Source organism: Cardiocondyla obscurior, linkage group LG18 (assembly GCF_019399895.1).
Source record: "Cardiocondyla obscurior isolate alpha-2009 linkage group LG18, Cobs3.1, whole genome shotgun sequence".
Lineage (NCBI taxonomy): Eukaryota > Metazoa > Arthropoda > Insecta > Hymenoptera > Formicidae > Cardiocondyla > Cardiocondyla obscurior.
In genome coordinates, this window is record NC_091881.1 from 728,257 (window position 1) to 742,400 (window position 14,144).

A 14,144-nucleotide genomic window follows, 5' to 3' on the forward strand; every position below is an offset into this window, starting at 1 on the left:
TGCGCATCTGTGCGCCGCAGGGAGAATGGGAAGTCGAGAAAAGAGACATAATTCGATCTTACCTGGACAAGCGAATATCCTCGCGTCATGTAACCAACTCTGTGACGGTTTAATCCTACACTGGATCTTCTCTGGTATATCGGCGAACGTATCTCGACATCCAGACAGCGTTAAACCGGACAACCTGCGAATAACTCTGTGTAAAATTCTAAACAACACATCGTGGGCTTCAACGAATCACGCGACGTCAGAAAATCTTTAAAAAGAAAATCTTGATCCGAAAAGAGGCGGCCGCGTCTCGTAAAATTTTACGTGGCGTTTTGAGAAAACGAAACGGTACAGAAATATTCTCCGCGTGAAAAAATATTACTCACAGAAGCTGATTCGCGTCAGCCGATAGCATTATTTGTCAAATATATAAGGATTTTTCGGCACGTATAAAATTCTGTAACCTGTAACGCACCTGCTCGATCTTCGGCAAAGAAATGCGGCAGTGTTCACGTCGATGCAGCGCAAAACATTGGATCGGCCGCCCGCGACCAATGTTCATTCTTTCGCCCGTTACTTCCGTATAGTTTAACTGGTTGCAAAAGATCTTGAACACAGAATATTACGTCTTATTGACGAATATTGATCCTCACCGCTACCTCGATATTCCGGTGGCAAAGATGGCTGTCGACTTTCATCGTTACCGCGACACGGCGTCAGTAGCGGTGGCGAGTCGTAGCGGTCTTCCTCGGAATTAAAAAAATTATTTACCGACAAATCGACTGCCTTCGCCATCGGTAAATCGAAATAGTGATGGAATTTAATTAACGTTAAATTAGAGGTTTTATTTTTAATAGAATATTTTAATAGAATATTTTATCTCTAGTTTAATCGAACGAATCTTTATTATTTTATCGAAATTAAAACTTTACTTCCAAATTAAATAAGAATCATAAATAATTGACTAAACTCATCCGACTACTTTGCGAAAGAGAACAAATATATCTAGAATAAAACGAATAAAGAACTAAAATAAAACTAAACAAGATTAAGATCTATATGCTATTCTATATTGAATTGGGAAAGTGGACGAAGATAGTATTTTCCAGGAGGGATATGTTTCAAGGCGCATATTGAAGAACTTACAACTTTACATAAGAGACCATAGCACGCATGATTAAAATTTGTATTAACTAAATTTAATAACAATGCTTAAAATGTGTACAAGTGGTAAAAAAGACGATTCCTCTAAATCACATTTATATCTACAACAAAACTGCACCCTCGTGGGAGAGCCGAATGGCACAATTGATACCGCTGAATAAATAAGCGCGATAACAGGACACGGTGCAGCAATTTTTCATCACGATTATGCCGTTTCTTGTGTTATTTATCGATTTTATCATTTGAAAAAAATCACTGCGTTACCTCCGTTACTCAGTGGCCTCAATGTTCCATCTCACGTCAACAAAAATAAGCTCTGTATAAATAACGTTGTGGAATAAAAAATTGCGTCAGTCACGCTTTCCAGAGCCGATGCTCTTCTGCGTCAGCCACGCTGGATCGATGACGGACAAACCACGAAGGTAACATCTTCCAGTAGCTACGATCTCCGTGAACAGCAACAACGACGGCTTCGTACCATGCAACGTCGAAGAAGGGTGTATGGTTACCGGCTGCTTGGAGTACATCTATACCGTACACGTAATACGATTACAGGAGATATCTCTTTGCTTGTTTGCAATGAAGGAAATTCGAGATACAAAGCGGAGATGCAAACAGCGAAAGGAAATACAAAAGTAGAAATAGTTTAGTATTATTTATGATGAACTCTGCACAATTCTCTGTAGCCCCTTAAATCTTTACTATTCAAAAGAACAAGTAAATATAAAATAATCTGAACAAAAGAATAATTTCTTGATTAAAATTAGCTAACGTAGCACAAAGAAAGATACTTGGATTAAAAAAGTTTCAAGATATTAATATAATTAACATTGGTTTATAAAATAAATATCGTTAATTCTTTTTATATCGTTAAAAATAATAGTTTAGCTTTTGTTTCGCTAAACAAAAAATCTAAAAATTATATGAATTAATGTCTGAAAAATGTTTGATCATCATGTAGGGTTTTATAATAAAATTAGTTAAAAAAAAAAAGATTATTCCACATAACACTAGAGAACAAGCAGAATATAATTCAATAATAAATAATATCGTAAGAGAGAGAAGCCATTTACTTACCGTGACATACGTCTGGTCCCTCTGGAGCTCGGCGAGGTTTTCGTATAATCCCTCGAGGAAAGCTTTTCTGAGTTGCTTCGTATTCGTTCCGCAGCTCGCCTTCTCCAAATTCGCACGTTCCGCCAGCGCCGCAAGCTGTTGCCTCACTTCCGACCCGTATTCCAGATTTCGATGGTGCAAGAAGTTTTCGTGGCACCACACCTTCTTCTGCGTTGCGCTTTGGTATGTCCGGAACACATTCAACAACGTTACGTGATCTCCCTCGGGCGAAGCAAATCTGAAATTCCCCAACGAGTGTTACTCCGATGGTTATTAAATAATAACTACGTAGCCAATTGCGAGTTATTACAAAAATTGCTCTATCAAGAATATATACCAAAATAAAATGCATACATATTTATCTCGATTCCATCTTCCAGTATATTTTTAGACGATAAATAGATTATGAGCAAAAGCCGAGACGTACCGTAAGCGTGCATTGTGAGCCTGTTCTCTCTTCGTAGGTGGGTCCATGAAAATCGATTCCCCCGATAATAAAGCGATAACTGTCAGTGCTTCCTCCAAACACCTGTGTTCCACCGACGCGAGGATCACTTTGGTAAAGCGAGGATCTAACGGAAATAGTGACATTGTTCGGCCGAGCGTAGTCAGCTGTGGTGGAGATCCTTTTAAAAGAGATCATACAAGAATTTATCTTTATCATCTTAAAACTCTCTCATTACATGCATAAATAGCAACGCAAAAAAAAATTTGATCAATTATTTTCTTTCGTAACATCTACTTAATATTTAAAAAAATCTATTACACTTTATTTCGATATTAAAAAAAAGAAACCTTTGTTTTAAAGACATAAATAAAAATTAATAGAAATTTCGTTACCTTTAACTGCACCCAGCTTTTCTAAACAATTGACAGCTACGTCCACACCCTCCTTAGGTGGTTTGTCCATAAAGTCGAATGTAGTAATGTCAACGCCGATGGCGAGCAGTTGCAAAGCGACTCCCGCGAGAGAGCACCTTTGAATTTCAGGTATCGGCATATTCTTCATTTTCTCGAATTCCTCTCGTGTGTAAACTCTATAACATTTCCCTGGTGCTTCGCGAGCGGCTCTACCTGCTCTTTGCCAGGCTTGAGCTTGTGAGATTTTTTCGACTCTCAATACATCCAATCCTGTCGTTGGATGATGTGTCCTCGCTTTGACGACACCGGTATCGATCACATGGCGAATTCCTATGTTTAACTTTCTTATTAAATATTCAAGTTCGACTTTTAATGATTTAAGTTTGAAAATACTAAATACTATATAATACTTAAATAATTAATTTAGTGCAATTGCTTGTTATTTACGTTAAAAAAAAACTTTATAAAAATCTTATTTATATAAAAAATTAATTAATGCAAAAAATAATAATAATGTATACATACCACCAATCGTAACAGACGTTTCAGCGACATTTGTCGATAGTATTAATTTCCGCATTCCCGGTGCCGAAGGTTTGAAAGCCTCTAACTGCTGATGGGTGGGCAATGCCGCGTATAAAGGAAAGACTTTCAGAGACGGGTATTCCTGTCCATCTAGTTGTTTAGCCACTTGTCGAGCGGCCACTGCAGCCGCTTCTATTTCTTCTTGACCGGTTAAAAAAATTAGAATGTCTTCACTAAAAAATAAAACAATTGGCGAAATATATAATTAGAACGTGTGATTTTTGTATAAGAATAAAAATTGCTGGTGCTTACTTTGCTGGTGCCTCACGGTGAATTTGAAACGCCGTAGCCAACGCGGCGAATGCGTAGTCCTGCTGCGAGGACACCGCGTGAAAAATCCTCACGGGATGTTGACGGCCCTCCAAGTACAACGCCGGTGCTTGGAAATAATCTTTGAACTTAACAGGGTCCATCGTGGCCGACATAATCAATAGTTTCAACGGCGGCAAGTTCTTCAACTTTCGCAAATTCTGCGCTCGTCTTGCCACTCCGAACAGAACATCGGTCTGCACGGATCGTTCATGAGCCTCGTCAAGTATTATTACCTGTTGCAAAATTAGTAATTTATATCAGAAAAATAAATTTTATTGCAATCCAAACTTGTTATTTGAAATCTAATTATAAAATACCGAGTAATCTGATAGGATCTCATCGGTCATCGCTTCTCGCACCATCATGCCGTCCGTTAAATATTTGATTCTCGTCTGTGACGAGGTGCAATCCTCGAAACGGACACAGTAACCAACCAATTTTCCTGGTTTTACACCTTGCTCCTGGGCTACTCGGCGCGCTATGCTGACTGCCGCTATCCTACGTGGTTGCGTGACACCAATGCAGCCAGACGATCCAGCAATTCCAGATTGAAGCAACAGTTGTGGAATTTGTGTGGTTTTACCGCTACCAGTTTCGCCTATTATAATGAGAGTGTTGTGTCGACGTATTTCATCCAGCAATCTGAAGTTTCACAAAAAGGCAGCAGTCATATCTGGCATTCTTTAATTAAATCGGCTTCAAATACTGTTCAAAGCCCGGTTTTACGAACGCAAGTTAAATTAATCGGTCGATTAACTTTCTGGGTTGCAACATTTTATAAAATTAATGTATTTTTGACATTTTTATGTTCAGCAGTTGCAACCTTAAAAGTTAATCGACCGATTAATTTAACTCGCATTCGTAAAATCGAGCCTAAAACATTAATTTCTTTATATAATAAACGTTAGGAATACGCAAAATAAAATTTTTATGATACTTCTATTTTATTCACATGCATAGGATTAAAAAAAAAAAAAATTAAATAATTAGTTAAATAAAATCCCAGAAATAATTATTACGAAAAATTAAATCAAATCTCAAGAAATGTTTTTCACTAACTTCAGTATTTTCTACGTTATCGACTTCGAGCAGACGTACCGAAATTACGACCCACTGCTAATTTGCAATTAGCGAGAGCCTCCATTTTGAAACACCCTGTACACGCGTGAACGACACGACGCCAAACATTGCTCACCTCCCTTCCCCATTTTTTTTTCTTTCAAGCATACATAAAATCGGCTTTTCCCGGCATGTGTCGATCGCAAGAAACTCACCGTTTACGCAAAATGTAGACGGGCAGTGATTTTCTGCGTTGATGCATGCCGACGTTCGTCCGATCGTTGCCCTTCGTCGGGTTTGCGATTTTGGCCTCCTCACTCGTCTTCTGCGCTTTGCCGGAGCCCTCGTGGAACACGACGGCACCTGGTCGCTTCACGGTCAACTTGGACGACTTCCCCATCGCGCTGTACTTGGGATCCGCATCGTCGTGGACCCTCATCTCGCCCGGTCGAAGAGTACCTGCGGTGGCTGCGATACGAGCGGTGCAACGCGTATATGCCACTAATCCACTGTATGCTACAACCAGCAAAGCACGTGTTGCGCCACTACAGCTGTCCTGTGCTTACTACGCCAACTTACTCGGTCGGCGGCGCCCTCTGATGTTTATAACGCGCAATAGTTCACTGGGTTATAACATCAATCCATAGGAAATCGTCAGCTCATTCAAATGTTAAAATGAAATTAAAAAAAACACAGAATTAATTGGATGTTTTATACAATTTATCAATTATTTTCTTATAATAATTGTGATGTGGACATTCTTAAGAGATCGAACGTTTATTATTATCGAACGTTATTATAATATTACATCAATATATACTACACGTAAAATGTTTCACGAACAAGTAACGTTGCAATGATTAGTTTTTTTTAAATAAGAGATAAAATAATTCGTACTTTACCATCGCGGATAAAAAATATGGTTGTCATTATTATAAATTAATAAAAAAAGAATCGTAAAATTGCCGCGTCTTTCATGATATACCTACGATACGTATTCTCCTTTTACATATCACATGTGATTACAATCGCCATCGATCGAAAACTGTCAAGGAAGCGGCTTGCAGTACACTCAAATGTTGTAATGTAATCTCGATTACTGACTGAGTTAAAAAATTATCACAGATCAAGCTGTGTGAAGGAAGACACAATGGGCCAATATTTCGAGATTTAGCATTTTTACACCTATCAAATTTGTACCTAGAGTTATCATCGTAATGGCCGATGAATCGGCGTGATCGCATGTGGTGGTACCTGCAATTATAAATGCATTTATTAATTACTAAAGTTATTAAAGAATTACAATTTATATTCTTGCCCGTTTTTTCAACATTTGTTTAAGAGATAAAAATGTATAATTATAAAATAGAATTAACTCACCATCGCACCAATGCGTGACAAGTATCGATTACGTATACTGATGTCAGACTGTGGCTGCATAAGACTATCCGCGGAAAAATCAGACGTGCATTCCGACGACAATAATTTTTCTCGCTCCAAACTTTCAGGCGTATATTGAACCGCATCGTATCGTTCCCTCTGTTTTGGTGTCATATTAAGATAACCACCACTTGTAGTCATGTCCAGTACCCAGATTGCACCGGCAGTTATCAACGAAACTGTTGCAAAAGTATAAAATATGTTATTTAAAATAAACTTTTCTGCGTCATTGTATGGAAATCATATCTTGAGATTTCTAAATTTAAAAATACAAAGTGTCTCGTAGTAAACGGACGCGTTTTCGGAAGTAATTACTGTTAGAACATTTTGTATCAAATACATACTCCAGAGCCAACCGAGGAAGAACATCTCCAACATTAAATATCCACCCTTGTCAACGATTATGCCAGCTACTATTGAAACTACAGCGAGACCTAAATTTTGTACAGCTTGCGCTCTGAAAAAAAAAAATTAATTTGACTTTTAGCACTTTAATTTTATTTTAAAATAATAAATAATTACTTACATTCCATAAGCAGTTCCGAGTTGATGCTCTGGCGTCACAAGAGCAATCAGAGGCCATAAGCTACTAGCAAGCATAGAATACGACAGTCCCATGAGACACATACACACGTAGGGATTCAGATAAGTAAAAGCGAGAAGCCCATGAGCAACAATGGTCGTACAGATACTAATAAATACCCACAATACATTTTTCCCCGTTCTATCTACAAGGTAACCTAATAAAGGTGAAGCAATCGCCGATATCGAATAAACTAGAGAATTTACTGTATTTGCAGAGGATGGATCGTATTCGTACTTCCGCTCGAAAAACACTCTGAAACAGAATAAATGATATTATTAGATAAAACTTGTGTTACATATTAAATTTTTATGCTATTAAGCACTTACTTTCCCAGAGCGATGAAAGGAAATATCGCGACGTAATAAGCAATACAAATAACCGCGACCAGCCAGAAAATCGGCTTAAAATCTTTGACGTCTGTTAAACTAACAACCTGTGATTCTTGTCCCTCTCCTCGTCGAAGCAATCTCTCGGCCCGTTTATCCATAAAAGCCAATACACAGGCGCATATAATTGACATCACGCAAGTGATAGCTGCGAGAAAAAGAACTATACCGATGCACTTTGGGCCCGTATAATATTGAGACACGTAATTGTATACTGGCTCCATTACTAGGAAGTTCACAGTCGATCCTACTCGGGCGAAGCTCAGCTGCAGTCCAAATACCATATTCATCTCTTTACCTTTAAACCAAAGGACTGCATAACTGTTTTGCGCAACCGCTAATGACTCTGCACCGATTCTTAAAAAAAAAAAAAACCACAATTAATTTAACGATCTTACATACGAACGCATTAATCCCAAAACATTTTATTTGAAGAATAATACTAAAAACATACCCAAAGATAAATCGACCGAGCATCATTAGCCAGAAAACATCGATCATTGCACCACTTGCAAAAATAATTTGACCGATCAACGTGAGTCCCATGTATATCACTGTACCTAATCGAATTCCAAAGACACTGTCCAACAGAAATCCACCAATAAAACAGAGAATGACGTTTGGCCAAGAATATATCGAGTACAGCCAGACAAATGTACTAGTTGACATGTGTAAGTCAGCTTTAAAATTATCCTGCAGAGCTGCCGGGTTGTCGAAGCAGAAATATGAGCCTGAAATAAAAAAACATTCATAAAGTTTTGCTAAAAAAATCGCAATGCGGAAAATGCAATTTTTTAAAAAGCTTAGCACTCCTCTCTTTAGTTAGATAAATCAAAATGTTATTTGCTAATAGCTTTAGTCTGATAAATAAAGATATCCTATCGTGTATGCATAGATCGATTGTGTCATAGGTTCTAACATCACTTATACAACATATGGCCAATAATTAAAAAAAAAAAATCATGCGATAAATCTCACGAAAAGAACGATTATGATACGCGTTATCTATTCAATGTTAAACATTTTTCGTCAATTAATAATAAGTTAAGTAAATTACGATATTTTTAAATTATTTCTATCATAGCTCGACTAATGCTTTTCTTATTCTTTATTTTTCTTTGTATTAAAAAACGAGGTAGCGTCATACATCGATTATACGATCAGCGAGATCACCCCTTATCATTTATACGAAACCTCGATTTCGCGATAGATGAGATTTCGAGATCTCAATAACGAACGGTTAGACTGATCGGGTTTTAAGTTTTAAGTAGGCCCATTGAGTATATTTTGACTTGTGTGAGTCATAAAAGAATTACAAGTACATGTTGCAATTCACAAACATACAAACTTCTTGATCAGTTCATTTTTTTATTTTCCTTCTTATTTCCCTTCTCATTTAATTAATAATTAACTAACAATATTAATTTAATCAAATGTTGATAATAAAACGTGTAAATTGTTAAATTGGAATTAATAAATATCAATTAAACAAACACAAAGAAATGGCGAGAATGACCGATAACTTCGGAATGAAATACTTTTCTGTACAAGGGGAAATCGCAGAAATGGGAAAAGTTACGAGTCTCGCGAGGGGAGACAACGGACAACGCGATATCGGATCCTTTCTCCGAGCAGTGGCAGATGAGTAACGCAAACGTTCATGCAACGCAAACAATGTTGTCGAATACGTACCGAATCCAAGGAGGCACATGAGGGCCAGGCCCAGAAATCGGTAGGGCATCTTTTTCGGGCTGCAGCATCCTTGGAGGGCCTCCTCGTCCTCGGATCGGATCAGATTGTCGCTGCTCGAGCTTTCTACGACGCCTCCTTCCATGACGTCGGCGTTTCCGTTGTTATTGTGACGAACAACGTTTCGTTTGGCCGGATGGCACGGTCACTCTCCGTGAGTAATCGAGTCCAGACAGTGATGAATTCGCTGTTGTGCGAGTCGTTTCTCTCTCCCCTCATTTACGTCATCGCGCGCACATTCGAGCGAAAAATTGGCTGCGATCGAGAGAACAATGCTGCTTACCTACTCCGACAACCGCATCGCGCGACTGTCACTGAACGAGTGCCACAGATGTTGAACTGAACGACTAATCTGTCAGTTGGCGGGATCTACAAGATGCGTCACACACGGCGGCACAATCGGTAAGTACGCGTGCACGCGAGGGTAATTACTATCGGGCATACGCAACTTCGAGCTTCTCGCTGTCGATCAAGGATGACACTGGCGTCGGAAACTTACGAACGAAGCGTTTAGCGTTATCTGTAATAAAGTTCGTACTTAAAAAAAATAAGTAAGGAAAAGGAAGGGTAATATCGCGCTAGGTTTTCCCACATTTATTACAAAAGAGTAACTTATATATTATAGGTTTACGTGAAACTGATGCTTAAGAATTAGTCAAAGTTCGAATGCTTAACGGCCAATTAAATGATACAAAAGATGAACGCGATACTGTCAATTCTTTTACTCGTTCACTTCGCTTAACTTTTGAACAAGGGAGCTACCCGGTGACCTCCTCGGTAGCCCCTTCTTCGAACTCGAGCTTCACTTGGCACTCCTCGGGTAGCCCTTCGACGTCCACTTCGGTTTCAGGCGCGTTGAGCATGTTCAGCGTAACTTCCGCAGATTTTCCCATCAGACTCTGGTTGCCGGACGTCGACTGCTGCTTGGTCACCTGCTGCTGCTGAATCACCGACTGCTGCGACTGCTGAGGTAGAATTTGTTGCTGCCTGACCGTCATCCCCGCCTCCTCGAACGCCTTCTTCTTCAGGGTGGTTCGTATTTGGGAGCTGGAAAAGAAAGCGATGGATGCGATGTGAGATCCGGACCTGACCGCCACAACGGCAGTCTGTAAAAACTTACACGGTCCGACTCTTGATGTGCTCGCTTATTCTGCTCAATTCTTCGCTGAAGACCCTGACTGACTGACGGAGCATCTCAATATCCTCGTCAGCCCACTTACTACACAACGAGGGGTCGAGAAGTTAAAATAAGAACGTGGGGCTTGTTGCAATTACGTAAGAGATCGAAAATATTGCAACCGTATTGAAAAATCAACGAGACTATTTTATGGCAGATGTAATAAACTACCGGGGAATTGTCTTAAGGTGCAAACACACGGCGGAATAAAGCAACAAGAGTGGAATCGATTGCAAGTGTAAATCGAACACTTGTAATTGATTCTGCTCTCGTTCCGAGTTGCTTTATTCCACTGCACGTGTTCACACTCTTAAACAATTATAACAATGACAAATTAATTTTTATACGATTTTTATGCAGCCTCATAATTAATTGCTTGCATTTTCTAGACGTGGTTCAGATCTATCTACACTTTTATTTCCGGGCTATACGTTGAAACTACATATCTTCTAGATTATTTCTACTTAACTTACCCGGCTAAGGAATCCGAGGTAGGATGCAGTTGCATTGTTAGCTCGCCTAACTTGTTGAAGGCCACACCGGCCGCAGCGAAGATCTCGCCCACCTAAACGTAAGTATCTTTTTAATTGCGTTCAATCACACGTGCTTGTTAACGTTAAATTATACCAAATCGAAATGATATCCTCGATCAATTTAACCTAAAAATACAATAATACTTTTCGACTAATTGTTTTACTGTTTTCAGCCGACTGCGCGACTCCTTCCTTCACAATCGACATCGCGCGCGATTCTCAAAGCGATAACAGAACGAAACGCGACTGGGATGTATAAAACCTGGCAGCTTTAGCCTTCTCACCTTGCTCGCAGAGTTCATATTTTTGTTGCCGTTGCGTTAAAAAGTTATGTCGCGCGTCTGACGTCAGGTACATTGCGTGCCGTCGACATCGAGAACTTTGTCGCCAATAGAGCTTCTGGTTACCGATCAACGATAATTATACGCCATATCACGAATCCGCAGTGCTCGTATCTGACTTGCAAGCCCGCACTCGATTGTATAAACATTGCAGTGGAGCAGAGAAGTGCAGAGAAGTTCGAGAAGCTTCACAACTTTTCTCGAGTTTCCCAAGATCGCGATCCATGGCGCGATACTTGTAGAACGAGGCGAGACACGGTACGGTGCAGAGCAACACGAGTGGCACCGACACCTTGCACGTTTCTCAAAGTGAACAAGACTGCGACGCGACGTCCGTTTGTGGCTCCAAGACGCGCAGGTTAGCGTCTGGCCAAGAAGACTCGCTGCAATCCTTTGGAGCAGCCGTTTATTTACCTGTAAATTGACAACGTTACGTTAACACGTTTCTGTAGATAATCGAGCGATACCCTGGATCCACAAGACCGTCCTGTAGACTCACAACCCAGTCCTCCGGTGTGCCAAATGACAGTGAGTGTGAAGTAATACGTGTATACGGTATAAAAGTAACGCGAAATAAAGAACTGTTCTTGGTCGTCAGTGTCTGTAAGAATTTCTACGATTTTTATACGATGTAGTTTTACTAATGCTTCGATTTGTAATTAATTATTATTAATTAAAATGGAATATATTTTGAATACATAATGTGACTAAATTTTTTTTTTTTTTTTTTTTTAAGGAGACAAATGTTACACTAATTAGCAAATTTCTATGCCTTTGTTGCTTTTGTTTTAATGTTATAAAATCTACTGTATATGCAAAAGTGATATAATGTAAGCATTTTGGTTAATAAAATATCAAACATATGTTCTGCTAAAATTAATATTATTGAATACTTTGTACATTTAAATGTTTATATTGTTTAAATCATGAAATAATTTTATGTAGTCTGTTTTATATTACTGTTACAAGGAAAATTTTATTTTATTGTGTGCAATACCTTACTTGTTTGCATGCTCATATTTTTTATTTTAGAATACAATGGGTGGAGCATACTTGTGTACACCACAGTCCATCTTCCAGCAGATGATGAACCAACAAAATCCTCAGCAGCAGCAGGTTGGACCATGGATGCAAACACCCCAGGTACCACCAATAAGTATTCCATGGAGTGTACCAGGGTTACAGCAATCAGAAATAGTTAGATTCACTGGGGAGACCAGTTCTGGACCAATACTACATCAGAAAAGGAAATTAGAAACACCAGACATTATAGATATGTGAGTGCTATGCATTGTATACAATACCTACAACTTAATTGTGCAAAAAAAAAAAAATCTTTAACATGTTATTCCTTAAACAGGCGTCAAGCAAAGCAATTTATAACAGAGGAAAAAATAACTGCACATTTTAAAGATCTGCATATTAGTTCTAATTTCGAAACAGAACATCCAGTGCCATCAACTTCTACTGCTCACACATCATCTTCCTGTCATAAGCTATTAGATATGGATCTAGATGTTGATGCAGCAAATACAATAAATACCGAACAAACAAACGAATTACATCCAAGACTGGTTCTATCAGAGGAACTTAAGCGATTGCAAGAAGAACCTATTCTACCAACAACTCTTATATCTAAATTGTAAGTACACATTATTATTTTATTAAAATATAACGTTTTACTTTTGAAAGCAAAAAGGAGAGAGAAAAAAAATTTGTATATCTACTACATGTATTCTAAGAGCTAAATCAAGCTTCTTTTTTTTTCTTGTAGAGAAAGGCCGTCTATGGCTCTAGTACTTTGGGAACCACCAAATAGACATCTTCGCATTCTACCATCGAGAGATACTCCAACGCCAATTCCGAATACGTCTGATGACAATAACAATACTAACAACAACAATAATAATAACGACACTATACCTGATTTAAATAGCATATTATCCAACACGACATCACCGTTCGAGCCAATGGAATTATGAGGATCTTTGGTTAGTGCAGCTTACTCCATTTCTATACATATATTAAAAACAAAAATATATAAATATTGTATTCTGAATTGAAAAAGTTTCAATATGTAAAGTAGATTAGAATAAGAATTAAGATATGTTTCTTATTAAATAATAATCATTTGAGTGATTCTGCATTTGCATAAGTTTGAAACGCATGTTAAATATATCATTTTTATTAAATAATCATATTTAAATTGATTCTATTTATTCTAAAATCATTGGGCTGAAGTCTTATTTAATAAAAAAATATTTCATTAATCTTTATTCTTATTAATGGCACATGGATATTACCGAAGTATCTTTTTATATTTTGTGTTTCATGATTATACATTTTTTTTAATAGTAAATATATAGTATAACATCCTACCTTAGATTTTCTTCAAATTACGAAAATGCGTTTATTGCGATGTTTTTATTCTTTTCTGAAAAGAAAAATCGCTCAATTCTCCTTTTTTTTTTTAATTTTAATTTTAGTAACAAATATTAGTAGTGAAAGAAAAATGTAAAAAAAGTTAATTTAAAAAAATCGAAAACATATTCTTAGAATAGAGCAAATTAATTCTAACTTTTATATCACTAATACATTTTTTAATTGATATTTAAAAAATAATGTTGAGTAAATGAAAAATAATTATTAAAAAATGAAAATAATAAATGATAACATGTAATGAGCGTTTATTATGAATGGTTGGATATATATTAGTGTGTATGTATTAATTTTGCATTGAAATATAATTACATAATGCACAAAACTGCATTTAAAATTTTAATCTCTCAATTTTAGAATAAGAAAGTTAATACAAATTTACTATTAATTATTTTAAGTGTATGCATT

General features: G+C 37.6%; 4 protein-coding genes across 12 annotated transcripts; 1 reads left to right on the forward strand and 3 right to left on the reverse strand.

Moving 5' to 3' along the window:
• Nucleotides 1-1,160: 1,160 nt before the first annotated feature.
• Nucleotides 1,161-5,635, reverse strand: Ath (ATP-dependent RNA helicase DHX33). The gene is made up of 8 exons (XM_070668956.1): nt 5,301-5,635; nt 4,344-4,668; nt 3,967-4,259; nt 3,655-3,887; nt 3,109-3,459; nt 2,696-2,894; nt 2,230-2,506; nt 1,161-1,679 (listed from the first exon to the last, which is right to left on the reverse strand). The coding sequence occupies exons 1-8, from the start codon at nt 5,522-5,524 to the stop codon at nt 1,503-1,505; spliced, it is 2,079 nt and encodes a 692-aa protein (XP_070525057.1). The 5' UTR covers nt 5,525-5,635; the 3' UTR covers nt 1,161-1,502.
• Nucleotides 5,636-5,783: 148 nt separating this feature from the next.
• On the reverse strand, nt 5,784-9,612 carry LOC139109696 (lysosomal dipeptide transporter MFSD1). The gene is made up of 7 exons (XM_070668961.1): nt 9,190-9,612; nt 7,952-8,228; nt 7,438-7,854; nt 7,052-7,363; nt 6,870-6,982; nt 6,466-6,704; nt 5,784-6,339 (listed from the first exon to the last, which is right to left on the reverse strand). The coding sequence occupies exons 1-7, from the start codon at nt 9,329-9,331 to the stop codon at nt 6,295-6,297; spliced, it is 1,545 nt and encodes a 514-aa protein (XP_070525062.1). The 5' UTR covers nt 9,332-9,612; the 3' UTR covers nt 5,784-6,294.
• A 213-nt stretch (nt 9,613-9,825) lies between these two features.
• On the reverse strand, nt 9,826-11,375 carry LOC139109708 (chromatin complexes subunit BAP18). Of its 5 annotated transcripts, none has more exons than XM_070668981.1 (4): nt 11,241-11,375; nt 10,897-10,988; nt 10,367-10,465; nt 9,826-10,293 (listed from the first exon to the last, which is right to left on the reverse strand). In XM_070668981.1, the coding sequence occupies exons 1-4, from the start codon at nt 11,256-11,258 to the stop codon at nt 10,005-10,007; spliced, it is 498 nt and encodes a 165-aa protein (XP_070525082.1). In that variant the 5' UTR covers nt 11,259-11,375; the 3' UTR covers nt 9,826-10,004. The 5 variants fall into 5 exon arrangements, with proteins under 5 accessions (XP_070525082.1, XP_070525081.1, XP_070525085.1 ...); XM_070668980.1 differs by lacking the exon at nt 11,241-11,375 and adding an exon at nt 11,101-11,219; XM_070668984.1 differs by lacking the exon at nt 11,241-11,375 and adding an exon at nt 11,051-11,148.
• On the forward strand, nt 10,889-14,133 carry LOC139109704 (uncharacterized). Of its 5 annotated transcripts, none has more exons than XM_070668976.1 (4): nt 10,889-10,994; nt 12,330-12,574; nt 12,658-12,939; nt 13,072-14,133. In XM_070668976.1, the coding sequence occupies exons 2-4, from the start codon at nt 12,336-12,338 to the stop codon at nt 13,277-13,279; spliced, it is 729 nt and encodes a 242-aa protein (XP_070525077.1). In that variant the 5' UTR covers nt 10,889-10,994; nt 12,330-12,335; the 3' UTR covers nt 13,280-14,133. The 5 variants fall into 5 exon arrangements, with proteins under 5 accessions (XP_070525077.1, XP_070525078.1, XP_070525076.1 ...); XM_070668977.1 differs by lacking the exon at nt 10,889-10,994 and adding an exon at nt 11,532-11,655; XM_070668975.1 differs by lacking the exon at nt 10,889-10,994 and adding an exon at nt 11,586-11,713.
• The last annotated feature ends 11 nt before the right edge of the window (nt 14,134-14,144 follow it).

Excerpts from the sequence above, each read along its gene's own strand:
- Ath (XM_070668956.1), bottom strand. The coding sequence starts at position 5,524 with ATGAGGGTCCACGACGATGCGGATCCCAAGTACAGCGCGATGGGGAAG. Across the intron at positions 3,460-3,654 it reads AACGTCTGTTACGATTGGTG|GAATTCGCCATGTGATCGAT; the intron begins GTATGTATACAT and ends AGTTAAACATAG. Across the intron at positions 2,507-2,695 it reads GCTCACAATGCACGCTTACG|ATTTGCTTCGCCCGAGGGAG; the intron begins GTACGTCTCGGC and ends GGGGAATTTCAG.
- LOC139109696 (XM_070668961.1), bottom strand. The coding sequence starts at position 9,331 with ATGGAAGGAGGCGTCGTAGAAAGCTCGAGCAGCGACAATCTGATCCGA. Across the intron at positions 7,364-7,437 it reads CCTTTCATCGCTCTGGGAAA|AGTGTTTTTCGAGCGGAAGT; the intron begins GTAAGTGCTTAA and ends ATTCTGTTTCAG. Across the intron at positions 6,983-7,051 it reads CTCGGAACTGCTTATGGAAT|AGCGCAAGCTGTACAAAATT; the intron begins GTAAGTAATTAT and ends TTTTTTTTTCAG.
- LOC139109708 (XM_070668980.1), bottom strand. The coding sequence starts at position 11,163 with ATGTCGATTGTGAAGGAAGGAGTCGCGCAGTCGGCTGAAAACAGTAAA. Across the intron at positions 10,989-11,100 it reads GTAAAACAATTAGTCGAAAA|GTGGGCGAGATCTTCGCTGC; the intron begins GTATTATTGTAT and ends ACTTACGTTTAG. Across the intron at positions 10,294-10,366 it reads CACATCAAGAGTCGGACCGT|CTCCCAAATACGAACCACCC; the intron begins GTAAGTTTTTAC and ends TTTCTTTTCCAG.
- LOC139109704 (XM_070668973.1), top strand. Across the intron at positions 12,575-12,657 it reads ACACCAGACATTATAGATAT|GCGTCAAGCAAAGCAATTTA; the intron begins GTGAGTGCTATG and ends TTCCTTAAACAG. Across the intron at positions 12,940-13,071 it reads ACAACTCTTATATCTAAATT|AGAAAGGCCGTCTATGGCTC; the intron begins GTAAGTACACAT and ends TTTTTCTTGTAG.